Source organism: Scyliorhinus canicula, chromosome 2 (assembly GCF_902713615.1).
Source record: "Scyliorhinus canicula chromosome 2, sScyCan1.1, whole genome shotgun sequence".
NCBI lineage: Eukaryota > Metazoa > Chordata > Chondrichthyes > Carcharhiniformes > Scyliorhinidae > Scyliorhinus > Scyliorhinus canicula.
In genome coordinates, this window is record NC_052147.1 from 221,915,785 (window position 1) to 221,943,426 (window position 27,642).

General features: G+C 48.1%; 1 protein-coding gene across 1 annotated transcript in view; it reads right to left on the bottom strand.

Annotated features, from left to right (window-relative positions):
- The window catches only part of ly75 (lymphocyte antigen 75), a 187,457-nt gene that overhangs the window by 88,189 nt on the left and 71,626 nt on the right, over positions 1–27,642 (bottom strand). Inside the window, exons 11-14 of the mRNA XM_038789641.1 lie at positions 23,934–24,103; positions 20,966–21,162; positions 15,195–15,337; positions 8,782–8,863 (exon numbers count right to left, since the gene is read on the bottom strand). Coding sequence (XP_038645569.1) covers positions 8,782–8,863; positions 15,195–15,337; positions 20,966–21,162; positions 23,934–24,103 — 592 coding nt within the window. The remainder of the gene's footprint in view (positions 1–8,781; positions 8,864–15,194; positions 15,338–20,965; positions 21,163–23,933; positions 24,104–27,642) is intronic.

Genomic DNA, 27,642 nt, shown 5'->3' on the forward strand with positions numbered 1-27,642 from the left:
GTCTCACCCTCCATGTTCCGGAAAGCGCTAAAGGCCGTACTAAGAGGGGACATCACCGCTTTCAAAGCGCGAAGAGATAGGGAGGAAAGGGCAGCTAGGCAGCAGCTGGTCGACTCCATACTGGAGATAGACCGTAAATACTCCAAGACTCCGACCGTAGAGCTCCTGGTGGAGAGGAAAGAGCTACAAAGGAACTTTGACCTGCTCTCCACCAGGAAAGCAGTGCACCAACCCTGCCAGGCACGTGGGACCCTATACGAACATGGAGACAAAGCCAGCCGCCTGCTGGCACACCAGCTGAGAAAGCAGGCAGCCACCAGAGAAATCGCACAAATCAGGGATACGAGAGGCATGTTAGAAACAGAACCAGGGGGTGTGGCAGGGCGAAAGCGCGGGCTTTCCTCTGTTTTCCCGCGCGCGGGGCAGAGGAGGGGGGAGGGGAGGAGTGCGGGGCGTGGCTAGCAATGGCGACCTTTCCCGCGCTGGAGCGGGGCCAGGGAGGAGTGGCAAGGGGGGGGAGGCCCCCCCCCGAGCCGGGGGGAGTCGGAGTGTGGCAGGAGCAGCCGGGTCAGCGTGAACCAGCTGACTTACGGGAGTACGATGGAGGGTACATCGCGGCTAGGAGGGGTCCTAGCCTGGGGGGGGGGGGGGGGGGGAGGGGGGTTAGGGAGGGACACCGGGTTGCTGCTGAAAAGACCAGAAACGGGAAGTGGAGGACTGGAGAGGTGGGGGGAGGGGGACATCGCCATGGGGAGCGGGTTAGAAGGGGAGGGTCGACCCGGGGCGGGCAGGGAACAGGACATGGCTAATCGGCAGGGGAAGGGGGCGGGTCGTCCCGCGACCCGGCTGATCACTTGGAACGTGAGGGGGTTGAATGGGCCGGTCAAGAGATCAAGGGTATTCTCACACCTGAAGGGACTGAAGGCTGATGTAGCAATGTTACAGGAGACCCATTTGAAGGTAGTGGACCAGGTTCGCCTGAGAAGGGGGTGGGTGGGACAGGTGTTCCACTCTGGATTGGACGCAAAGAACCGGGGGGGTGGCGATTCTGGTGGGAAAGAGGGTGTCGTTCGTGGCGGAGGAGGTGGTGGCGGATAAGGAGGGTAGGTATGTGATGGTGAAGGGTAAGCTGCAGGGGGAGAAAGTGGTGATGGTCAACGTATATGCCCCGAACTGGGATGACGCAGGTTTTATGAGGCGCCTATTGGGCCTCATTCCGGGACTGGAGGCAGGGGGCTTGATCATGGGGGGGGACTTTAACACAGTGCTGGACCCCGGGCTAGACAGATCGAGCTCAAGGACCAATAGGAGGCCGGCAGCGGCAGAAGTGCTGAGGGGGTACATGGAGCAGATGGGAGGAGTAGACCCATGGAGGTTTGGTAGGCCGAGGGCGAGGGAGTATTCCTTTTTCTCCCACGTCCATAGAGTGTACTCCAGAATCGATTTCTTCGTGTTGAGCAGGGGGCTGATCCCGAGGGTACGGGAAGCTGAGTACTCGGCCATTGCGATCTCTGATCATGCACCGCATTGGGTGGATGTGGAAATGGGGGAGGCGCGGGACCAGCGCCCGCTGTGGCGGCTGGATGTGGGGCTGCTAGCGGACGACGAGGTGTGTAAAAGGGTCCGGAAGAGCATTGAGAGCTATCTGGACTTGAATGACACGGGTGAGGTGCAGGTGGGGATGGTCTGGGAGGCCCTGAAGGCAGTGATCAGGGGAGAGCTGATCTCCATAAGGGCGCACAGAGAAAGAAAGGAGAGGCAGGAGAGGGAGAGGCTGGTGGGGGAGCTATTGGAAGTGGATAGGAGATATGCGGAGGCACCAGAGGAGGGGCTGCTGGGAGAACGGCGCAGCCTGCAGGTCAAGTTCGACCTGCTGACCACCAGGAAGGCAGAGACGCAGTGGAGAAGGGCACAGGGCGCGGTCTATGAGTATGGGGAAAAGGCGAGCAGGATGCTGGCACACCAGCTTCGCAAACGAGATGCGGCTAGGGAGATTGGGGGAGTGAAGGAGAGGGGCGGGAAGGTAGTGCAGAAGGGGCAAGAAGTGAACGGGGTCTTCAGGGATTTTTACAAGGAGTTGTATCGGTCTGAGCCGCCGACGAGGAGAGGAGGAATGGAGGACTTCCTAAACAAATTGAGGTTCCCAAGGGTCCAGGAGGGGCTGGTAGAAGGGCTGGGGGCGCCAATAGGGCTAGAGGAGCTAGTCAAGGGAATAGGTCAGATGCAAGCGGGGAAGGCGCCGGGGCCAGATGGGTTCCCGGTGGAATTCTATAAGAAAAATGTGGACTTGGTGGGACCGGTACTGGTACGAGCCTTTAATGAGGCGCGAGAGGGGGGGGTTCTGCCCCCGACAATGTCGCAGGCTCTGATCTCCCTGATATTGAAGCGGGATAAAGACCCCGTGCAGTGCGGGTCCTACAGGCCTATCTCGCTTCTGAACGTGGATGCCAAGTTGCTGGCAAAGATCCTGGCAGCTAGAATAGAGGATTGTGTGCCAGGGGTAATCCATGAGGACCAGACGGGGTTCGTGAAGGGGCGGCAGCTCAACACGAACGTGCGGAGATTGCTGAATGTAATTATGATGCCGGCAGTGGAGGGGGAGGCTGAGATAGTGGTAGCGCTGGACGCGGAGAAGGCATTCGATAGGGTGGAGTGGGAGTACCTGTGGGAGACGTTGGAACGGTTTGGGTTTGGGGAAGGGTTTATTAAGTGGGTGAAGTTGCTCTACTCGGCCCCGACGGCGAGTGTAGTGACAAACGGGAGGAGGTCGGAGTATTTCGGGCTCCACCGAGGGACCAGGCAGGGATGTCCCCTATCCCCCCTACTTTTCGCACTGGCGATTGAACCGTTGGCGATGGCACTGAGGGGTTCAGGGGGGTGGAGAGGACTGACTAGGGGAGGGGAGGAACATCGAGTATCGCTGTATGCGGATGATCTACTGCTGTACGTGGCAGACCCAGAAGGGGGAATGCCGGAGATAATGGAACTATTAGCAGAGTTTGGGGACTTTTCGGGGTACAAACTAAATTTGGGCAAAAGCGAGGTTTTTGTGATACACCCGGGGGACCAGGGAGAGGGTATTGGGAGACTCCCCTTCAAGCGAGCAGGAAAGAGCTTTAGGTACTTAGGGGTGCAGGTGGCAAGGAACTGGGGGACCCTCCACAAGTTGAACTTTTCCAGGCTGGTGGAACAGATGGAGGAGGAATTTAAGAGGTGGGACATGGTACCGTTGTCGCTGGCGGGGAGGGTGCAGTCAATCAAAATGACGGTCCTCCCAAGGTTCTTGTTTTTATTTCAGTGCTTGCCCATCTTCCTCCCTAGGGCCTTCTTCAAAAAGGTGACGAGTAGCATCATGAGCTACGTGTGGGCGCATGGCACCCCAAGGGTGAGGAGGGTCTTTTTGGAGCGGAGTAGGGACAGTGGAGGGCTGGCATTACCCAATCTCTCGGGGTACTACTGGGCGGCAAATGTGTCAATGGTGCGCAAGTGGATGATGGAAGGGGAGGGGGCAGCTTGGAAACGAATGGAGAGGGCGTCCTGTGGCAACACAAGCCTGGGGGCCCTAGTAACGGCACCATGGCCGCTCCCCCCCACGAGGTACACCACGAGCCCGGTGGTGGCGGCCACCCTCAAGATATGGGGGCAGTGGAGGCGACACAGGGGGGAAATGGGAGGTCTGTTGGCGGCGCCAATAAGAGGGAACCATAGATTTATCCCGGGGAACATCGACGGGGGATTTCAGAGCTGGTACAGGGTGGGCATAAGGCAGCTGAAGGACCTGTTTATAGAGGGGAGGTTTGCGAGCCTGGGAGGGCTGGAGGAGAAGTTTGAGCTCCCCCCGGGAAACATGTTCAGATATTTACAAGTGAAGGCATTTGCTAGGCGGCAGGTGGAGGGGTTTCCCCTGCTCCCCAGTAAGGGGGCGAGTGATAGGGTGCTCTCGGGGGTCTGGGTCGGAGGGGGGAAGATATCAGACATCTACAAGATAATGCAGGAGGCGGAAGAAGCATCAGGGGAGGAGCTGAAAGCCAAGTGGGAAGGGGAGCTGGGAGAGCAGATAGAAGACGGGACGTGGGCGGATGCACTGGAGAAGGTCAACTCTTCCTCCTCGTGTGCGAGACTGAGCCTCATTCAATTTAAGGTGCTGCATAGAGCTCACATGACGGGGACAAGGATGAGCCGGTTCTTTGGGGGTGAGGACAGGTGTGTCAGATGTCTGGGAAGCCCAGCGAACCATGTGCATATGTTCTGGGCATGTCCGGTGCTGGAAGGGTTCTGGAAGGGGGGTGGCAAGGACGGTGTCGAAGGTGGTGGGGTCCAGGGTCAAACCAGGATGGGGGCTTGCGATCTTTGGGGTCGGGGTAGAACCGGCGGTACAGGAGGCTAGGGAGGCCGGAATACTGGCCTTTGCGTCCCTAGTGGCTCGACGAAGGATATTAATTCAATGGAAGGACGCGAGGCCTCCAAGCGTCGAAACTTGGATTAACGATATGGCTAGCTATATTCAGCTAGAAAGGATCAAATTTGCCCTGAGAGGGTCGGTACAGGGATTCGCCAGGCGGTGGCAACCTTTCCTTGACTTTTTAGATCAGAGATAGACGTTCGGGGTCGTGGCAGCAGCAACCGGGGGGGGGGGGGGGGGGGGGGGGGGGGGGGGGGGGGGGGGGGGGGCAGCAAGGGTCGTGGGGGGACATGCACGACTGTAACGCGGGCAAGTCTGCTCGCTGCTCATGTCTGAAACTGTAGGCTGCCTTGTTTGTTAAGGTTGCCTGGGGGGGGGGGGGGGGGGAGGACTGGTGCGCGCGAGAGGGCGGGCGAGGGAGGGACATTTGTCTAGAGGGATTGTGTTGTAAATAATTTAAAAATTAGTAGGGGTAAATGTCTGTATGGAAAAACTCTTTCAATAAAAATTATTTTAAAAAAAAAAAAGAAACAGAACCAGAAAAATTTAACAAAACCTTCAAGGCCTTCTACCAAGGGCTGTACACCTCAAAGCCCCCAAGGGGGAGTCCGGGATGAAACGGTTCCTAGATGGACTGGACATTCCAGTCGTAGGGGAGGGACGAAAACGGGGCTTGGAAGCACCACGAGCACTGGGAGAGATCATGGACAGCATTAGCTCCATGCAGGCGTGGTAGACGCCGGGACCGGACGGATTCCCGGCGGACTTCTGCAAAAAAGTTGCGACAGCACTGGCCCCGCACCTGCGGGAGATGTTCACAGACTCGCTAGCTAGGGGCACACGTTAGCACAGGCCTCAATCTTGCTGATACCTAAGAAAGACAAAGACCAAATGGAATGTGGATCATACAGACCCATCTCACTGCTGAACGCAGACACCAAAATACTGGCCAAATTCCTAGCCAATAGGCTCGAAGATTGTGTACCTGAGGTGGTCACAGAGGACCAGATGGGTTTTGTCAAAGGTAGACAGCTTACCTCGAACATTAGGCGCCTGCTGAACGTGATAATGACCCCCTCTGGGGAGACAACACCAAAAGGCCTTCGACAGAGTCGAATGGAAATACCTCATAGAGGTACTGGAGCTGTTCGGGCTTGGAACAGGGTTCACCTGGGTAAAGCTCCTATACAACGCTTCCATGGCGAGCGTACGGACCAACAATACCAACACCCAATACTTCCAGCTGCACAAGGGCACCAGACAAGGGTGCCCACTGTCCCCGCTGCTGTTCGCTCTAGCAATCGAACCATGAGCATTCGCGCTCAGAGCAGCAAAAAGCTGGAGGGGGATCCGAAGGGGAGGCAGAGAGCACAGAGTCTCACTCTATGCGGATGATCTGCTCCTCTAAATTTCGGACCCACAAAGCAGCATGGACGGAATCATCGCGCTCCTGAAAGAGTTTGGCGCCTTTTCGGGCTACAAACTCAACATGAGCAAAAGTGAGATCTTCCCAATACACCCACAAGTAGGGGGGGGCAGCACTAATGGGACTGCCGTTTAAACAAGCCTGACACAAATTCCGCTACCTGGGGATCCAAATAGCCCATGACTGGAAAGGGATCCACATATGAAACCTCACCAGTCTGACGGAGGAAGTAAAAAAGGACCTGCAAGGGGGGGGGGGGGGAATGCTAGGATCCCAAAGGTCCTACAAAAAACAAAATCCAGGGGGGGCTAGCCCACCCAAACCTACAATTCTACCACTGGGTGGCGACGGCCGAGCCAATAAGGGGATGGATCAAGGAGCCAGAAGCCGAGTGGTTGTGCGCGGAAGAGGCCTCCTGCGTGGGGACCTCCCTCCGGGCCCTCGCCATGGCAGCACTCCCATCCCCACCCAAAAAACACTCCAACAGCCCAGTGATGATAGCCACCCTCCAATCCCCTGATTGGCCTGACCAAAATGTTGGACAAAGCTCCCATCTGCAACAACCATAGGTTCACATCAGCACTGACACTGACAGTCAGGGACCTATACACGGACGGCAGGATCGCAACACTGGACGAACTGACAGAGAAATTCCAGCTCGCCAGGGGGAACGAGCTAAGGTATCTACAGCTCAAAAACTTTCTACGAAAGGAGACAAGGACGTACCCACAACTGCCATGACAGACACTACTGGAAGAACTACAGGACGCAAGCATAATAGACAAAGGAAACTGTAGTGACATGTATGACCGACTGATAAAGGGCCGACACCGTACTGGACACAACAAGAAAGAAATGGGAGGAAGACCTGTGATAGGGTGGGGACTCTGGAGCGAAGCACTGCATAGGGTCAACTCCACCGCCACGTGCGCAAGGCTCAGCCTGACGCAGCTAAAAGTGGTACATGGAGCCCACTTAACAAGAACCCGTATGAGTAGGTTCTTCCCGGAGGTGGAGGATAGATGTGAACGGTGCCAAGGAAGCCCAGCCAACCACGCCCACATGTTCTGGTCTTGCCCCAGACTTGGAGGGTACTGGACAGCCTTCTTCGAGGCCATGTCCAAAGTGGTGGGGATGAGGGTGGAGCCATGCCCGAAAGTGGTGGTCTTGGGGGGGGGGGGGGAGAGATAGGCAACAAGAGAGGAGAACCAGGGAGGTGGGGGGAGGCAGGGAAATGAGAGCCAGAAGGATGGCACGGGATACAATAACGAACATGGCATCTCCAGGAGTAGGGAACGAGGAGAATGAAGACGAAAGACGGGAGGAACGGCAGAAGCAGAGGTGAGCGTGAGACGGCAGCGAGAGCCGTCTGGGAGAAGCAGGTGACAACAACACCTAACCCATTCGAGTATTGCCCACTTTTCTTTTCTTTGGTATGTTTGGGTGTGCCCTTCTTCTATATATGTGTGTGTGTATATATATATACAAATATATATATATGTTTCTTATCCTGTGTACATAATGGTAAATATACTTTGTTCAAAACCCAACAAAAACATTTATTAAAAAAAAGGAGTAGACTACACAGACCACCAAGCCTGCTCCTCCATTCAACACGACCATCGCTGATCTTGGCTCCAACTCGTTTTTCTTGCTCATTCCCCATACCCATCAATTCCGAGACACCAAAGCTTTGTCTATTCCAGACTTAAATGCATTCAACAATGGAGCATCGACAACATTCTGGATGGAGAATTCCAAAGATTCACTACCCTTAAGTGAAGTAATTGCTCTGTATCACACTCCTAAATGATTGGGTGCTTATTGACATTCTTCATTAATTCATCATTTGATGTAGATGTCAATTTGTTTTAGTCGTTCACAGCTTGAAATGTAAAATATGCAGCTGGTAGATTGCGCCCAAAGTATTAATTCAGAACCCTACCTATGTCCTCCGGCTCCAATCACAAATTACCACTGTGGTCCTTAATGGACCCTACTCTTTCACTAGTTACCCTTTTACCCTTAATACACTTGTAAAACAATGTAGGATTTTCCGGTCCAACCCTTTTTTTTGATTGAAACATGCTGTCACAGATTTACCCAAAAGTGTCTGCTCTCAGTCCACACTGGCCAAATCTTATCTGCTCTTATCAAAATCGGCTTTCCTCTAGTTTAGAACTTTGAACTCAGGCCCATCCCTGTCCTTTTCCATAACAATCTGGAATCTAATGGAGTTATGATCGTGGTCTGCAAAATGCTCCCCCACTGATATTTCAACCGCTTGCCCGGCTTCGTTACCTAAAATTAAGCCCAGGACCACCCACTCTCTTCCAGGACCCTCTACATACCGGCTTAAAAGGTTCTTCTGGGTGCATTTTAAGATGCATATTGTGGAAATCAAAAAAAAGGGTTGGACCGACAAATCCAGTGAACCCTGGGTTTCGAGGGATATACAGCATTGGATCAGGAGAAAAAGGGGTTATGGCTGGTATCGAGGGCTCAAAACAGCAGAAGTCCTGAAGATGTATAGAATGTACAAGATGGAACTTTAAAAGGAAATTAGGTGATCAAAAACATGACATGAAAGGATGCTGGCAGGTAAAATAAAATCCTACATTGTTTTACAAGTATATTAAGGGTAAAAGGGTAACTAGTGAAAGAGTAGGGTCCATTAAGGACCACAATAGGAAAACAACCTATGGTGCACTTGTGGCCTCTACTGCATGACTAAGTGCAATCAGTTCAGTGTCTGAGTGTAACACGAGCTATGAAAAATACCCCTCCTAATCTAAGAGACTTGGATGTAAAGGCAAAATTAACACAGTGGGAATATAACATGAGAACATTCTTGCAAAGGGAAACCTCTGAAGTTGATGCAGTTTGGTGTGACACTGGACTTCTAATTAGCTTTTATGAACATAAACAAAATCTGTGAAACTGCGAGATTTACCGGCCTGCTGTCACTCCATTCCCAAGAGCCTTTGGAATCTGGATTTCTCTTGTTTAATCCAACCCAAAACCAACGTTCATCACTGTAAAAAGGAAAAATTAACAGAACAACAAGTTTAGAAACAGGATTAGGCCACTCAGCCTCACAAGCCTGTTAAAACTCTATTAGATCATGGTTAATATTTACCTCAGCTACATTTACTCCCCGTGTTCCATATGCCTTAAAATTGTTTTTTTTTAACAAAACTCTCAGTCCCAATCTTTAAAATTACAATTAGCACAGCATTCACCACAGTCTTAGGTGAAGAAAGTGCTATCCCTCATGTGAAATTATATTTCCTGATTCCACTCCTAAATGGCCTAGTTCTTTTTTTTAAATAAATTCAGAGTATCCAATTATTTCCTTCCCAATTAAGGGCAATTTAGCATGATCAATCCACCTTCTGTGCATATATTTGGGTTGTGGGGGTGAGACCCACAGACACGGGGAGAATGTGCAAACTCCACACAGACAGTGACCCAGGGCCAGCATCGAACCCGGGTCCTCGGTGCAGTGAGGTAGCAGTGCTAACCACTGCGCCACGATGCCTCCCCTAAATGGCCCAGTTCTAAAGCTAAGATTTGTCCCTTTTTTTGCAATCTCCCCAGTGATGTAGTTCTTTGTATCAATTTTATTGAACTGCATAATCATTTTAAATACATAGATCACCCCAATTTTCTAAATTTAGGAGAAAACAAACCAAGTTTATGCAATTGTTTGATTTGAATCCTTCATGTCCTGGTATTCTCTTGGTTAACTTGCACTTATCTTATATGGTTACATTTCTTTCATCTAAATACTCTACAACCATTCATACCATGAACCAGTTATGTTCCAGCAACAATCACAGAAAAAGCAGCAAGAACAGCCTACCATCACGCGCATAATATGTATGTGCTCTCCCTTTCAAGCACAAGCAGAGAAACCCCGAAAGGCTGTCCACATATTTTCCTTAAACTGCAGTCCAAAAAGAATCTCATGAATCATATTAAATGTGGCATTTTCTGGTGCTAACCTGATCTGCCAAAGAAATTTAGGAGGACGTGTGTAAAGCCGAGATCCCACGCAGAACAACAGAGCTTCATTGTTATGCTCCCACTCGGCAAAACAGTGTTCAGTCTGATTTTTAAAAATGCTTTGTTGTATAATAGATAAGCCACTCAACCAAACAAAGGACATAATCATTAAAACAGCTGGTTATGTACCATTATAGAACTGAGGAATGCACGTGAACAAGACGCTTCAATGAGTCATTTAACATCAAAACACCACCTTCGGATATGCTATGTTGTAGCCACCTGGGGTGGCCACGTCCCGATTACAAAATGGACACTTTGCAAAGAATGAAGGGAAAATGGACAACGCTGAGAAAGCAAGCAGGTGCAAGGTTTGTCTGTTGATTGGAGCTGTAGCTCCCAGACAAGACCAATACTGCAAAACCATTACCATACTAATGAGCCATCTCCGGGGACAAAAGAGAAACATTTAGGTAAACGATACTAAAGCAGACACCCCGGCGCCAGAGGAGACTAGAACAAAGCAGGCCGATGGCAACTTCGGGCCCGCCCAGCAATCAGGGCAACCACCCCTTTATTGGAGGAAATCGATGCCGATGATCAGGATACGGTCCAATTAATTGGGACCAAGTTCAAGGCCCGCCCAAAAGCGCACAAAGCTCCTTTGGGTATAAGAAGAAGCCCCCAAGAGAGAATCGTTCTTCTTGGCCTTGGCTCTCAGCAGCGAGAGACCTGCCTAGCAGCTGCACCAGAACAAGTAAGTCCAAAGTCAATGCACACTACGAGATAGACGCTCCTAGCTACCATTCCGTACCAGCTCAGAACCGGACTACGGCCATTGTTCCTCTGACTGAGTGGGCACCCGAAGCTAAGTATAGGCTTTAGTAGTAGTGACAGTTTAGTTGGTAGAGTTTTGTGCATGAGTATATTTGACTGTGTGTGTAAATAAATAAGCACTGTTTTTGATCAGTATTCGGTTTTGAACCTTGTGGCGGTATCGAAAGATACCTGGCGACTCTTGAGCAAACGTAATTAGAATTAAGGAAGGCGACCATATTAACCGCCATAAACAGAGCCAATTAAAGAGAGAACACAACGAGCAACAATGTTATACAGTCTCGGACAGCAATTTACTTCTCTTGTATGTTTCTGCTGCTCTAGTTCCCCTTGGTGTCCAGTATGTTTATAGCCCAAAGTTAATTTAATACTAACTCAAAAGTGCAACAATATTATGTTGTCTGACTATCTGAAAACAAACCCAATAAAAATTCCAAATGTAATATATTATTATTTTAGGAGGATCCTATCTCAGTAGTACACGTGCACATAATTTATAGCCACAGGTAGCAGGATAGTGCTTTTGAAACTGTGAGAAAGAATCTTCAGTATGACCCCCTCCTTTGCTCATTGATCAAATGGGAGTAGTCTGGTGTGAACATAAGCACTTGTAGAACCAGTTGCTGGTTTGTGTGTTGTAGGTAATTGTAGGTAAAGTAAGAAAGACACAAGTAGTACATAACCCAGCATACACCTATATACTTGGATTGCTCAATAAACAAGACCAACAGGATCAGTATCAAGCAAACATAAACCCTAGTCACAGACAACACACTTCTGGGTATGGGCACTGAAGATGGTGAATTGCACGCTAAGCATGATGGGACATAAACCAACCAGACTTGACCATATTCCTAGGAAGGACAGACAGACAGAATGCAGGCTGTTCAGCTCAGCGGGAATATTTTTTATCCTCAGCTCCAAACAGCTTTGGCTAATTAGACAATGGTACTATAGCACCAATCAGAGACAGAAGGAAGATAAAGAGGACTGTTTGTACAAAGCATCAAGGACAGTGGATAAGAAGAGTCTGGGAAACATCAGAAGATCATGAGTAAGGCTCTGCAGGTGCATGAGCTGGCCAGGCAGCCCCAGGTTTCCCAAAAACAATTTTATTGATCAATTTATGTAATCTGCAGCCAAAATGATTGGATCAAGTCCACCTTAGGCAGGGGTTCTGAGTTTTGGAAATTGTATAGTTGTTGAATCGAAAGCAATGTAAGGTGGAGTCAATCTGCCTCAGATTGCTCTCCCATCGTACATTGGCAAATAAAGAACGTCTTTACCAGAGTTGCTGTCTCTGTGAGTCTGTGTTAGCTGAACTGTAAATAAGAGGGGAATATCCCACATGGAAGCCAGCTCAATACTTAAGGCAGAATTCTCTGCTCCCGGGAAAAATCGGGAAGGCCGTTGTGAACCCGGCCGCTCCTCGCACTGTATTCACCCCCACCTGGCGGCTAGGAGCGGCGCTCCGTTATTCTCGGCCGCCGGGCCTTGACGCTTGCGCCAAGGTGGCGTGCCGAGAATTACGCGACGGCGGCGCCCATGTGACGTGGTGCTCACTCCCTTCTCCGCCCCCCACAAGCTTCAAACGGGCCTTTGGCGCCCATGTTCACGACGGCAGTGACCAGGTGTGGTTGCCGCCATCGTGAACCGGTCGCGAACGGCAGGCCACTCGGCCCATCCGTGAAAAACGGCGAGCGGTGATTCTTCCGAGCCGGGGGGGGGGGGGGGGGGGGGGGGGGGGGGGGGGAGAGAATCGCGGGGGGCACCAGGGGGGCGTAAAATTAGTCGCCCGGCCCTCCCGCGATTCTCCCACCCGGCCTGGGGAGCGGAGAATCGCGCCCTTAGCCTCTGAAAACACTCCTACAGTAATGTCATTCTATCCAATTCATTAATGGGACTCTTATAATCTGTGACTACACAACATAAGCACATGTAAAGTCTGTTAATATGGATACAACACGACTGACACTGTACATACTTCAGTTAATTGGAACTTCACAAACCATTCTGTAGGTGAATAAATAACAGTGTAAGCAACAAAGGTGGGGTCACAAGAACTACCAAGGACAGATAGATTTTGAATCAACTACTTTCCAAATATTTGACAACTTGGTTTTGAGCGGGTGATGCAGAAGTAGGTCTCTCCAACAAAGCGCAGTACCATGCTTCTTATTTTCTTACCAAATTCATGTATATGCTGACTCACTCAGCATTTAGCAAAGTTTACAAAAACATGTGATGGATTGTCAAGCTAGCTAAATTTGAAAAGTCATCATGATGCATTTGAAAAAAATATTTTACTCTCTAATGGAACTTCAGGATTTGAAAGAAAAATATTCTCTTAGAACGCCAGTGGATGTCACTGATTCAAGACAAAGCTAACCTAGTTGCAACAGATCAAGGTCACTGTGGAGGAGCACACAATTCATATTCACTTCCGAGAACAATTAAGGATGGAGTTACAGTGGAGCGATTTGGGAACTCCAGGATAATACACAGCAAAACCCCTACCCATCCTCACAGAGGCAGGCTAGACATGCATCTCTTTTGCATGCAAGCATTGCTACTGTAGAAACCTTGTATAGCTGCAGCAGCCTTCATGTCAGAATTGTCTAATCTCCCAGTATTTTTTGTCTTCTTTCCTAGCCCTCTCTTTATGCAGACCGTATTGCACAGAAAACAAAGCCTACAGTAGACTGATAATCATCATAGGCAGTGAATTAGCTGTTTCCCCAGATGTTAAGATCAGCAATGATCTCATTGAATGGCAGAGCAGGCTCGAGGGGCTAGATGGCCTACTCCTGCTCCTAGTTCTTATGTGTCAAAATTCTGAAGCACTATTCCAAGCTATCAATTCCCCTCGCTGGACATACTTCATTATGCCTATTCTCAACAACTGTTCACATAGCTATCATGAACCGAGGTCAAAAAGAGGAACCTTGATTTCTGAGGAGCTAGTTTCATGCTCCATGTTGCACATCAAATAATGAAAAAAGGAAGATGGCCTGAATGATGACATAGTTGGTGCATGGGGAACAGACACTGACATGCATAATCATCAAACATACAGTGCAGAAGGTGGCCATTCGGCCCATCGAGTCTGCACAAACCCACTCACTTCCACCCTATCCCCATAACCCAATAACACCTCCTAACCATTTTTGGACACTAAGGGCAATTTAGCTTGGCCAATCCACCTAATCCTGGGCCAATCCACCTAATCCTGTGCTGGTCACCTATATTTTGGTAGTGCAGTTCATAGTAGGCAGCTTTGTGTGATCCTAGACCAGAGAGTTTCAGCTATTTTAAAAGATACAATAATGCCTCATGCAACAGACTGGGTCCGTGGGAAATTGAGTTGCTTGCTCTGACAAATAAGGCACTGACTACCTGTGTGCTACATCTAATCACTGCAGATGAACTGATATAATCAATGTTTCCCTGTAACAACTCTAAAATAAATCTCATGCAGAAAGTCTGAATGCTCTGGTAACCTTGATGACCACTGGTTGCGCTATTCCTTCTGTAGAGTTTCAGTATTTAGTCCAACTGTCCAGTCTGTCTGCAGTGCACTAGGACAGGAATCCTTCACAAATCCAAGTTAAATCTCCTTTCCCTTAGAACCCAGCTGTACAGACAAACAGTGAGGGCGAGATGTCCACTTTTGGTGCTACCTCACCTTTCTGCTACTGCTCCTTTGCACCGCTTCTTTCTCTGAAGAAGTCTATCTGTCTAATTTGAAATAATGTTTACATCACAAAAGTTTGATTTTATCGAATAATAATTTATCACAATTTCAACATCTAAAAGTAAATAATTTTAATTGAGCTGATTTGAATTCGGGAATAAATTGTATATTCTGATTGGAAATCTATGACCAAATACCACCTAAAATAAAGCAAAGTTAAAACTCTTTGCTTAAACTCTAAGAACATAGGGCAGGATTCTCCGGCCTCCCAGCTGCAAGTACCTCGGCAGTACGCCGTTCGCTGATGGTGGGATTTTCTGTTCCTGCCAATTTGACTTGCATCATAATAAGGAAATTAGGGCAGCATGGTGGCGCAGTGGGTTAGGCCTGCTGCCTCACGGCGCCGAGGTCCCAGGTTCAATCCCGTCTCTGGGTCACTGGCCGTGTGGAGTTTGTACATTCTCCCCGTATTTGCGTGGGTTTCGCCCCCACAACCCAAAGATGTGCAGGGTAGGTGGTTTGGAAATGCTAAATTGCCCCTTAATTGGAAAAAATTAATTGGGTACTCTAAAATTTAGCAAGAGGTATTCACCGCAAAGTTATGTGCAATCAAAAATTGCAAGGTACCACTTTGTAGATGAAGATCTGGTGAGTGTCTACGGCTGACATCCAACCCAGAAGAACACAGAATAACCCAATGAGCTACAAAGCATTTGGCATTCGAGAAATTACATTACCGGTTTTAAATTACAGTTTACAAATGATGCAAAGCTAAGCATGAAAGCAAGAAAGTTAAGCCATGCATTTCTTTCTGCATCTTTACTTACGTAATTGTATTTCTCAGAAAGTGGTGAAGATACATCATTTCATCATTGTGACTGAAACTTGGCAAGTGTGCTCCGAGTGCCTCACAGAATCGTTCAGCCTCTTCCCATGTTCTCTTCCGTACTACCCTCTCATGATGAAAGATCTGCAAGTGCAAATTTGTTAATAATTGTGCTTTTGATATTTTGATTGTTGTAACTTAATATATAGTTAAATATGGCATGAACCATTTGACTCTGTTCACCACATCACCCCCTCCTCCTCCAACACATGCCCCTTGTCGTCCAGCTCAGTGGGGCTGCTCTCACGTGGTTCCATAGCCAGTGAATTCACTTGAAATGGCTTCACTTCTTGCTCCCAAATAGTTACCTCCGGCATCCAAAGATCTAGTCTGGTCTCATCTGCTGCCCCTCAGCATCATTCATCTGAAGGCGCACATATGTTGACGATGCTCAGCTCTTCCTCACCACCACCTCCCTCAAACCTTCCACTTCTGCTAAATTATGAGACTTTGTATCATACATCCCGAATGAGCAGAAACTTTCTCCAATTAAATATTGAGAAGACTGAAGCCATTGTTTCCAAATGTGTTTCCTTGCTACCAAAACTCTTTTTACACTGGGACAAGCCCACACATGTCCCAATCAAGGCCGTTGTGGCCACATAAGGGCTGTTTCCTGCCCAACTTTAATTTTTAAAGGCCCCCACCCCAGACCTTTCCTCCCTCCCCACCCTGACACCACTGACATGTTTTTCTCTGGTTCCCTGGATTTAGGCTCAGGAAGTTTCTTGCAGTATTTCCTCCGGTCGTTCAGCATTGTTGCTGGAGGGATTAGAGAACTGCCAGCAAATCAGATTGTCTGGCAGCTTTCCAAGGTGGGACATCCCCCTGACTGAGGGGTGGACCTCCTGCATCCAGCAAATCAATGCCCATTAGAACATAAAACGGCAACTGGTACTCAAGAGTTGGCAGGGACTCTTTTGAATGGTGGGGACTAATCCTACAAATTCGAGTGAAATTCATTGAAAACTCTGCTGCTTGTGTCTTAACTTATAGCAACTGTGGTAGTCATCACTGTTTGTATATATTACGTATATGAGAAGTAATACGGTAAGGCTCCTGTACTACAGGTATGGGGGTAGATCCCTGCCTGCTGGCTCCGCCCAGTAGGCGGAGTATAAATGTGTGTGCTCACTGAGCTGCAACCATTTCGGTGGCAGCTGCAGGAGGCAACACATCTCTCTTAATAAAGCCTCGATTACTCTCTACTCTCGTCTCGTCGTAATTGATAGTGCATCAGCAAGTCTATTGCCCCTGCGCTGGGTGATTATCTGCCACGACCATGTCCTCCAACCCACACTCATTTTCAGTTGCTGATCATTATTTTTCAGGTGCATAAGGCCTGCAGTCTGGGTTGGATTTGAACACTGAACACCAAAATAAATCATGAAATGTTAGGACACAGAAACAGGGGCGGGATTCTCTAATTCCGCGGCAGAATGTCCACGCCGTCGTAAACGCCGTCGCGTTTTACGACAGCATGAACGGGCTGCTCCCAGGACTAATTCTGGCCATACAGGGGGCCAGCACAGCGCTGGAGCGGGTCGCGCCGCTCCAGCTGCCGATCCTGGCGTGTACTGTGCACCGCGGTATCCGCGCATGCGCAGTTGCGCCGGCGCCAATGAGGACATGCGCAGTGGTGCTGGCGGCAACGTGCACATGCGCAGTGGGAGTAGTGGATGAGGTGGAGGGCTGTTGTAGGCTGCAAAGAGACATTGATGGGATGCAGAGCTGGGCCAAAAAATGGCAGATGAAGTTTAACCCTGATAAGTGCGAGGTGATTCATTTTGGTAGGAAAATTTGAATGCGGATTACAGGGTCAACGGCAGTGTTCTGAGGAATGTGGAGGAACAGAGAGATCTTGGGGTTCATGTCCACAGATCTCTGAAGGTTGCCACTCAAGTGGATAGAGCCGTGAAGAAGGCCTATAGTGTGTTAGCATTTATAAGAACATAAGAACTAGGAGCAGGCGTAGGCCATCTGGCCCCTCGAGCCTGCTCCGCCATTCAATTAGATCATGGCTGATCTTTTGTAGACTCAGCTCTACGATCCGGCCCGAACACCATAACCCTTAATCCCTTTATTCTTCAAAGAACTATCTATCTTTATCTTAAAAACATTTAATGAAGGAGCATCAACTGCTTCACCGGGCAAGGAATTCCATAGATTCACAACCCTTTGGGTGAAGAAGTTCCTCCTAAACTCAGTCCTAAATCTACTTCCCCTTATTTTGAGGCTATGCCCCCTAGTTCTGCTTTCACCCGCCAGTGGAAACAACCTGCCCGCATCTATCCTATCTATTCCCTTCATAATTTTATATGTTTCGATAAGATCCCGCCTCATCCTTCTAAATTCCAACAAGTATAGTCCCAGTCTACTCAACAACTCATCGTAATCCAACGACTTCAACTCTGGGATTAACCTAATGAATCTCTTCTGCACACCCTCCAGCGCCAGTACGTCCTTTGTCAGGTAACGAGACCAAAACTGAACATAATACTCCAGGTGTAGACTCACTAACACTTTATACAATTGCAGCATAACCCCCTCGTCTTAAACTCCATCCCTCTAGCACTTAACAGGGCTTGAATTTAAGAGCCGTGGGGTTATGCTGCAACTGTACATGACCCTGGCGAGACCACATTTGGAGTATTGTGTGCAGTTCTGGTCACCTCATTATAGGAAGGATGTGGAAGCATTGCAGAGGGTTCAAAGGAGATTTACCAGGCTGCTGCCTGGTTTGGAGGATAGGTATTATGAGGAAAGGTTGAGGGAGCTCGGGCTTTTCTCTTTGGAGCAGAGGAGGATGAGAGGCGACTTATTAGGAGTTTATAAGATGATGAGGGGATAGATAGAGTGGACGTTCAGAGACTATTTCCTCAGGTGGATGTAGCTGTTACAAGGGGACATAACTATAAGGTTCAGGGTGGGAGATATAGGAGGGATGTCCGAGGTTGGTTCTTTACTCAAAGAGTGGTTAGGGTGTGAAATAGACTGCCTGCGGTGATAGTGGAGTCGGACACTTTAGGAACGTTCAAGTGGTTATTGGATAGGCACATGGAGCACACCAGAATGACAGGGGGTAGGATAGCTTGACCTTGGCTTTGGACAAGGCTCGGCACAACATCGAGGGCCGAAGGGCCTGTTCTGTGCTGTACTGTTCTATGTTCTTTCAACATGCCGGCCCCAATGCAACATGGCGCAGGACTACAGGGGCCGGTGCATAGGAAAGGAGGCCCCAAGCCACAGAGGCCGGCCCGCCGATCGGTGGGCCCTGATCGCGGGCCAGGCCACATCGGACCCGCCCACAGGCCGCCACCCGACCCTTCAACGCCGAGGTCCCGCCGGCTCAGAGCAGGTTAGAACGGCACCGACGGGACTCAGTTCTTTTTTTAAGGCCGCACGGCCCATCCGGGTTGGAGAATCGGCGGGCCGGCCGCGGAGAGCGGCCCGCGACTGGCATTGCGCCAACCACGCTGTTGCCAATGGTGCTGATTCTCTGCTCTGCGGAGAATCACGTGCTAGTGTCGGGGCGGCATGGCCCATTCACGGGGATTCTCCGGCCCAGCCCAGGGCAGGGAGAATCCCGCCCATGGTCTTCATGTCATGAAAAATCAACGGCCTGTTAGCTGCAGCATTTGGTCCCTGTCCACTGACTTTCTGATTGATCCAAAACTTGAAGAAAGCACACATCGAAGATGGTCAACAACAATATCCTGAACACAATACAGCCTGGACCTCAACACTCCATCTCAAACGTTTACACACATGTAGCCATGCTACACCTCAAACAGAGACCGAATGTCGTAGACAACCTGCACAATGCACATGCAAGTCTGCTCAAATCCCAAACACACGGCTGCTACTGATGTTCGACACATAACACAACTAAATTAACGTGGATTTCCTGACAACCCGCGTCATCTGTTCCTGTGTGGAGTTTTTGGGGAGTGGAAGAAATGTTTTGGGGGCTTGGCATTCCTGGGTTTCACATCAGATTAATCATTAGAAACCTAAAATATTTATTCTTTAAAAAGTGGCTGCCATATGCGACAATGCATCATTTTAACAAATCATGATATGGACAGTAATGATGCTACGACAAGTCGTCTCAATGCCCTTGGGTTAATGTGGGGGAAAAATTAGTGTTCTCCTGATTGCCATGGCCTCAGCCAAAATGTCAGCCTTGTATCCCAAAATGTCCCCCTTGTTTTCTTCCTCTTTCCAGCCCTACTCTCCCTTTCTTTCCTCCATTGAAAAGGTACTATTCTAGAGGCAATAACACGCTTGAATACCTAAGCAAGTATTGGCAAACTATTTGATCATGGCCACTATTACAATTGAACCTACTCCTGCTCGTTTCTCATGTCCACACACATATATATTTCCAGTAGGAGTAAGCAGGAATAGGAATGCTATCCAATTGTTTGGTATGCTAGCCAATTTTCATCTTCCTGATCCACTTTGTATCTTAAATTACAGTAAAATGATCAATGCTAAATGCAGTGCTCAGTTCCTGGGAATGTGAGTATGTGTATTCTTATTACTTAATTTTTTATACAGAAAAAATCCCAGGACACGTCCACCGAAAAAAAAAATCATACATTTCGTATCTGATTAATTAATATTTTCCCCAAAGGAACATGCTGCTAGGCCTCTTCTCAGAAATCTTTTAAGTATGGAAAATTTGCCTATTTCACTAATTGCAAGACCTGGGGATTCTCCGTTTCTGCAACTAAATGTTGACGCCAACGGAGAATCCGTGGACTTACACAACAGGAAAATCGACACCACGTGCACCGATTCCGCAACCGGTGAGGGGCTAGCACTGGTGCTGCGTGAATCACCATCGATTGGTGATCGATTAGGAGCAGCATGGTAGCATAGTGGTTAGCACTATGGCTTCACCGCGCCAGGGACCCTGGTTCGATTCCCGCTTGGGTCACTGTCTGTGCGGAGTCTGCACGTTCTCCCCGTGTGTGCATGGGTTTCCTCCGGCTGCTCCGGTTTCCTCCCACAGTCCAAAGATGTGACGGTTAGATGGATTGGCCATGATAAATTGACCTTCGGTTAGATGGGGTTGCTAGGTTATAGGGATAAGGTGGAGGTGTGGCTTTACGTAGGTTGCTCTTTCCAAGAGCCGGTGCAGACTCGATGGGCCGAACGGTCTCTTTCTGCACTGTAAATTCTATGACTCTATGATTCCCATGGAAAACGGTGCAGGATTCGCCGGGTCCGTGATCGACACTCGCAGGGCTGACAAGCTGCAGCCGCGCACAAACATACACTCCCCACACACACACTTATTGGAGCTAAAACGATTGGACAGGTTGTGCTGGTGCGCCCATACAGCTGATGGATCGGCTGGACCGTGCCATCGGGAACTCGGCCCATCGGAGGCATAGAATCATGGGTGGGGTCACTAATGACATGCAAACGGTGTTTAAAGTACACGCGGTGTACATCACATTGACGCCATTTTCGAGGTGGTGGAGCATCACGATTCGGTGTCAAACCGGCACCTGCCACGATTTTGGCGTCGGAAGCTATTCTCCGTCCGAGCGCGCGGCCCGATTTCGGCGTCAATTAACAGAGAATCCTGCCCCATATATATTACCTCTCGCTGGGACAAAAAACAACTGGAAATTTACTGATTTTTCTTTAAAGTGAAAAAGAAGTGTACACACCAAGCAAAACAGATGATATTCTCACCTTGTAGCATTGATCAAGGTCTGCATTAGTCTGCCATCCAGGAGGGCAAGAACCTGTTGGGTGAGCTTCCTCAGTTTCTGTGGTATTGCCAATACTCTTCCTACAAATGGACATTGCTTTGAAGCTTTTACAGTTTTTGACCTCCCACCGTCCAAGAGCGTTTCCTGTGGCCATAGCAACACATCCACCCGGAGATGCTGGAACAAGTAAGGAAATGCTGTCATTTGTTTCAACACAGGAATTTTTTGTTTTACTTAAATTGTCACTTCTGAAAGATCCATCACTTTTTTTTTTAAACAAATGCCTTTATACATTGCTAATTACCCAATACTTGCAGAAAAAGCACATTGCCTTCTTTCTAGAATGGATTAAATCATACTCTTGCCGTTGCTGCTCCTACGAATGTGGTCATCCTTCATGTCCATCATCTGGGGTGTTTGGTAGGGTTCAGGTGGGTACATTGGCTGATCTGTAGCCAAAGGATTCTGCAGAAATTGGGACAGGATAGCACAAACGACTTTTGAGCAAGTCGCTATTTCAGGATTTCCTCTGCTTGTGTTTTCTCTCTGCCTTTGATGTGCACTTGTATTTGAAGGGTCATGCAATGGTGTAAGGGAGGAGTAGCTCCTTTTAGAGGTGGCTCACCGTACTCTTTGGATTGATTTGTTTTGTACTGGTCCTCACCTTCATGCAGATCTCACTTGTGGTTCCAGTAGCTGTGACCATGCAACAGTGGCCACACCCTGCTCACTTTGACTGAGCAACTTAGGGATTTGTCTACACTGGCATGTGAAGACCGATTCTGGCAGACTCAATAGATAAGATCAATTTGAGGTCTAAAGTCTTGAAGACAAATTAGTACACATGACAATTTAGTGCCATGTTATGAAACATGTTGAGCTTGGCAAGACACTGGTTCCTGGTGAACCACTGCATCCCGATCTACCTCCAGTCATCTCGGATCATCTTATTACTGGACCAAAATAGGTCAGGACAAGACAGTGAGGCTGTCGGTGCGCAAATCTCCCTCACCATAATCCAATTCACGTACAAGGTTGTGATTGGCATCTTTCTATCACAAGGGTACGTGGCAGTGACTGCCTTCACCTTCTCTGATTCCACAGGCATCATAAACAAGTCCAATTGAGACCTTGCCTGCTGACCATTTGCCAGCATATTCCATTAATCCGGACAGCTGAGCAGCAGAGGTAGAAACTGTCTTTAGCCCATTAAATCTCAAATGATACTGAGGCTAAATGCAGTCTTATGCATCCCCTCCCCCAACTCCCAGTTAAGATTATCTAACTCACTGCCTAAGCACAGTAAGAAGACTTACAACACCAGGTTAAAGTCCAACAGGTTTGTTTCAAATCACTACCTTTCGGAGCACTGCTCCTTCCTCAGGTGAATGAAGAGGTATGTTCAGAAACATATATATAGACAAAGTCAAAGATGCAAGACAATGCTTTGAATGCGGGCATTTGCAGGTAATGAAGTCTTTACAGATCCAGAAATAGGGGTAACCCCAGGTTAAAGAGGTGTGAATTGTCTCGAGCCAGGACAGTTGGTAGGATTTCGCAAGCCCAGGCCAGATGGTGGGGAATGAATGTAATGCGACATGAATCCAAAGTCCCGGTTGAGGCCGCACTCATGTATGCGGAACTTGGCTATAAGTTTCTGCTCGGCGATTTTGCGTTGTCGCGCGTCCTAAAGGCCGCCTTGGAGAATGCTTACCGGAGCTCGAAGGCTGAATGCCCTTGACTACTGAAGTGTTCCCCGACTGGAAGGGAACATTCCTGCCTGGCAATTGTCCCGTGAGGTCTGTTCATCCGTTGTCGCAGCGTCTGCATGGTCTCGTCAATGTACCACGCTTCGGGGCATCATTTCCTGCAGCATATGAGGTAGACAACGTTGGCCGAGTTGCACGAGTATGTACCACATACCTGGTGGGCGGTGTTCTCATGTGTAATGGTGGTATCCATGTTGATGATCTGGCATGTCTTGCAGAGATTGCCATGGCAGGATTGTGTGGTGTCGTGGTTGCTGTTCTGAACTTTTGAAGGACGCGGTTCTGGGTTTGCTGTTGGGGGAGGGGATGCATAGGACTGCATTTAGCCTCAGTATCATTTGAGCTATAATGGGCTAAAGACAGTTTCTACCTCTGTTGCTCATTGTTGCTGCAAACAAAGGTTTGTTTGAGGTTGTGCGGTTATTTGAACGCAAGTAGTGGGGGTGTGGGGATGACCTTGGCAAGATGTTCATCTTCATTGATGACATGTTGAAGGCTGCGAAGAAGATGTCGTAGTTTCTCCGCTCTGGGGACGTACTGGACGACAAGGGGTACTCTGTCGGTTGTGTCCCGTATTTGTCTTCTGAGGAGGTTGGTGCGGTTATTTTTCTGTAGTGTGTTGGAACTATCGATCAATGAGATGAGCGCCATATCCCGTTTGTACGAGGGCATCTTTCAGCGTCTGTAGATGTCTATTACGCTCCCCCACCATCTGGCCTGGGCTTGCGAAATCCTACCAACAGTCCTGTCTTGAGACAATTCACATCTCTTCAACCTAGGGTTACCCTTATCTCTGGATTTGTAAAGACTTCATTACCTGCAAATGCTCGCATTCAAAGCATTGTCTTGCATCTTTGACTTTGTCTGTATATATGTTTCTGGAACATACCTCTTCATTCACCTGAGGAAGGAGCAGTGCTCCGAAAGCTAGTGATTTGAAACAAACCTGTTGGACTTTAACCTGGTGTTGTAAGACTTCTTACTGTGCTCACCCCAGTCCAACGCCGGCATTGCCACATACAGGGGGTAACACCTGGGATCTCCTTGATCTACATGGCTCAGTTCTAAGTTAGATATTACATTCACCAACTGAGCTATTGGGAAGGACCTGAAATTTTAGTTTTGCCAACAAATAAGATTGTTTACTGTTTTTAATCCAGAATACTCTTAAGTACCTACCTGGCTGATATTCATTCCAGTTTGTATATGTTACAGGCGCTTTCTCCTGGTGTGAAGTAAACCATGTATACTCTCCAGTACCATTCCTATCCTGAAAGCTAGTCCAGAAGTACTTGCCATTTTCTGTGGTATGTTTTGCAATTAGGCTATTAATAAATTCTTGCTCAAACCTGCAGTTGGAAAAAATATGCATTTACTTTTCAGAAATGAAACCAATGGCTCTTTTCTATTGCGTAGACACTGCATAAAATGGTGCTTTTCAAATTTTCTTGCAACTAATAGAGAAACTTACTACTCTATGGCTAGTACAGGTCTGATAAACATATCCTTTTTTACATTCATTCATTCACAGGATGCAGGTGTCGCAGCCAAGGCCAGAATGTATTGCCCAGTCCAGAAGGTGATGGCGAGTCACCTTCTTGAATACAACAAAGTGGCTTGCTGGGGCATTTCAAAGTGCAGTTAGGAGTCAACCATATTGGAGTCTGGAGTTTGTTAGGATCCTATTAGGGACCATTAACATTTAAAAATAAATCTGAACAGTCAGCAATCAACCAACAGAACGGCACCACAAGTTTTCACCAAACCACAAGATTTACAAACAAACTTTACTGTATATATGAATTAGACCTAGAAAACACTATTAACTTAATACTATAGTTTAGAATTACTTATTCTATGAACTCAGTTCTCCTTTTTAACTAACCACCACAAATTCCTTTGAACATGACAACAACCTTGAAGGTTCATGTAATGACTTAGACCAGGCCTTTGGGGCAGCACGGTAGCATTGTGGATAGCACAATCGCTTCACAGCTCCAGGGTCCCAGGTTCGATTCCGGCTTGGGTCACTGTCTGTGCGGAGTCTGCACATCCTCCCCGTGTGTGCGTGGGTTTCCTCCGGGTGCTCTGGTTTCCTCCCACAGTCCAAAGATGTGCAGGTTAGATGGATTGGCCATGATAAGTTGCCCTTAGTGTCCAAGATTGCCCTTAGTGTTGGGTGGGGTTACTGGGTTATGGGGATAGGGTGGAGGTGTTAACCTTGGGTAGGGTGCTCTTTCCAGTAGCCGGTGCAGACTCGATGGGCCGAATGGCCTCCTTCTGCACTGTAAATTCTATGTTTGAGATTGGCCAATTGGAATAAGAGTTCCCTGATTAGTGGGCCAATCAGGGAACCTCTTCTTTGTATATAACAGGGAGTGTCAGCTCCCAGTGTAGATAGCAAGCTGAGTGCATGTGGTTGTACCACGGCTGGTTTTGTTAATAAAAGGGGTTTTGGTGAAGGGACTTCTGCCTCCGTGGAATTATTACAGTTCATAAAAGAGCTGAGTGTCAGAGATGATGGAAGAGTGACTGCCCTTGACAGCAAGGCAGCATTTGACCGAGTATGGTATCAAGGAGCCCTAGCTATACTGGAGTCAGTGGAAATCAGGGGGGGAACTCTCCCCTGGTTGGAGTCATACCTGGCACAAAGGAAGATGGTTGTGGTGGTTGGAGGTCAATCATCTCAACTCCAGGACATTACTGCAGGAGTTCCTCAGGGTAGTGTCCTCAGCCCAACCATCTTCAGCTGCTTCATCAATGACCTCCCTTCCATCATAAGGTCAGAAGTGGGGAAGTTTGCAGATGACTACAAAATTTTCAGCAACTCCTCAGATAATGAAGCAGCCATGTCCTCATGCAGCAAAACCTGGACAATATCCAGGCTTGGGCTGACAAGTGGCAAGTTACATTCACGCCACACAAGTGCCAGACAATGACCATCTCCCACAAGAGAGGCTTTAACCACCGCCCCTTGACATTTAATGTCATTACCATCGCTGAATTCCCCCACAATCAACATCCTGGGGGTTATCATTGATCACAAACTGAACTAGACAGGAAGGCTGATGTCTTGGCCTTTGCTTCACTGATTGCACTGCGGTGAATTTTGTTGGAGTGGCGGTTGGCATCGCCACCAGGGGTAGTGGCTTAGTTTGGTGACCTGTATGACTTCCTGTGTTTGGAGAAGATAAAGTATGAGTTAAGGGGCTCTTCAGGGGGGTTTGAGGAAATGTGGGGGATGTTTGTGACCGTGTTTGAGGGGTTGTTTGTCATGGGGGGGGGGGGGGGATCTGTACAGACTGAATAGTTGATTGTAGGGAAGCATGTTTCACGGGGTGCTTGTTCGCTGTAACCTGTTTTGATACATGTTTGTAATAAAATACATTAAAAAAAGAAAACTGAACTGGACTAGCCATATTGATACTGTGGCTACTAGGGCAGGTCAAAGTCTAGGAATCCTACAGCGAGTAACTCACCAACTTACCCCCTCAAAGCCTGTCCACCATCTACAAGGCACAAGTCAGGAGTGTAATGAAATACTCTCCACTTGCCTGGATGAGTGCAGCTTCAACAGCACTCAACAAACTCGACACCATCCAGGACAAAGCAGCCCGCTTTAGTGCTTCCCCCTTCCACAAATATTCAAACCCTACACCACCGATGAACAGTGGCAGCCGTGTGCACTATCACAAGATGCACTGCATTAACTCTCCAAGGTTCCTTCAACAGCACCTTCCGAAACCACAACCACTACCATTAGCGAGAGGCAGCAGAGTTTTGTGAAGGAGGTTGTGTCTTATTAACTTGATACAGTTTTTCGAGGAGGTCACAAAGATGATTGATGCAGGTAGGGCAGTGGATGTTGTCTATAAAGACTTCAGTAAGGCCTTTGACAAGGTCCCTCATGTCAGACTGGTACAAAAGGTGAAGTCACATGGGATCAGAAGTGAGCTGGCGAGATGGATACAGAACTGGCTAGGTCATAGAAGGCAGAGATTAGCAATGGAAGGGTGCATTTATTTTCTATAAATGTTTTTTATTGGGTTTTTGAACAAAGTATATTTACCGTTATGTACACAGAATAAGATTGAAATATATATATATATATATATATAATGAGAAGGGCACACACAAACATACCAAAAAAGAAAAAAAAAAAGTAATAATAAAAATAAAATAAAGTAACTGATAAGGTATTATGCACCAGCTCAACAGCAGCAACTCTGTGCCGGACAGATTTCGCTGCCGTTGTCCTTTCGCAGAAGTGTGACTAGTGGTGTTCCACTGGGTTCAGTGCTGGGACCTTTGCTGTTCATAGTATATATAAATGATTTGTAGGAAAATGGAATGGTCTGATTAGTATGTTTGCAGACGACACAAAGATTAGTGGAGTAATAGATAGCGATGAGAACTGGCAGAGAATACAGCAGGATTTAGATCGTTTGGAGACTTGGGTGGAGAGATGGCAGATGGTGTTTAATCAGGACAAATGTGAGGTATTGCATTTTGGACGGTCTAATACAGATAGGGAATATACAGTGAATGGTAGAACCCTCGAGTATTGACAGTCAGAGAGATCTAGGTGTACAGGTCCACAGGTCACTGAAAAGGGCAACATAGGTGGAGAAGGTAGTCAAAAAGGCATATGGCATGCTTGCCTTCATTGGCCGGGGCATTGAGTATAAAAATTGGCAAGTCATGTTGCAGCTGTATAGAACCTTAGTTAAGCCACACTTGGAGTATAGTGTTCAATTCTGGTCGCCACACTACCAGAAGGATGTGAAGGCTTTAGAGAGGGTGTAGAAGAGATTTACCAGGATGTTGCCTGGTATGGAGGGGGTTAGCTATGAGGAGCAGTTGAATAAACTCGGTTTGTTCTCACTGG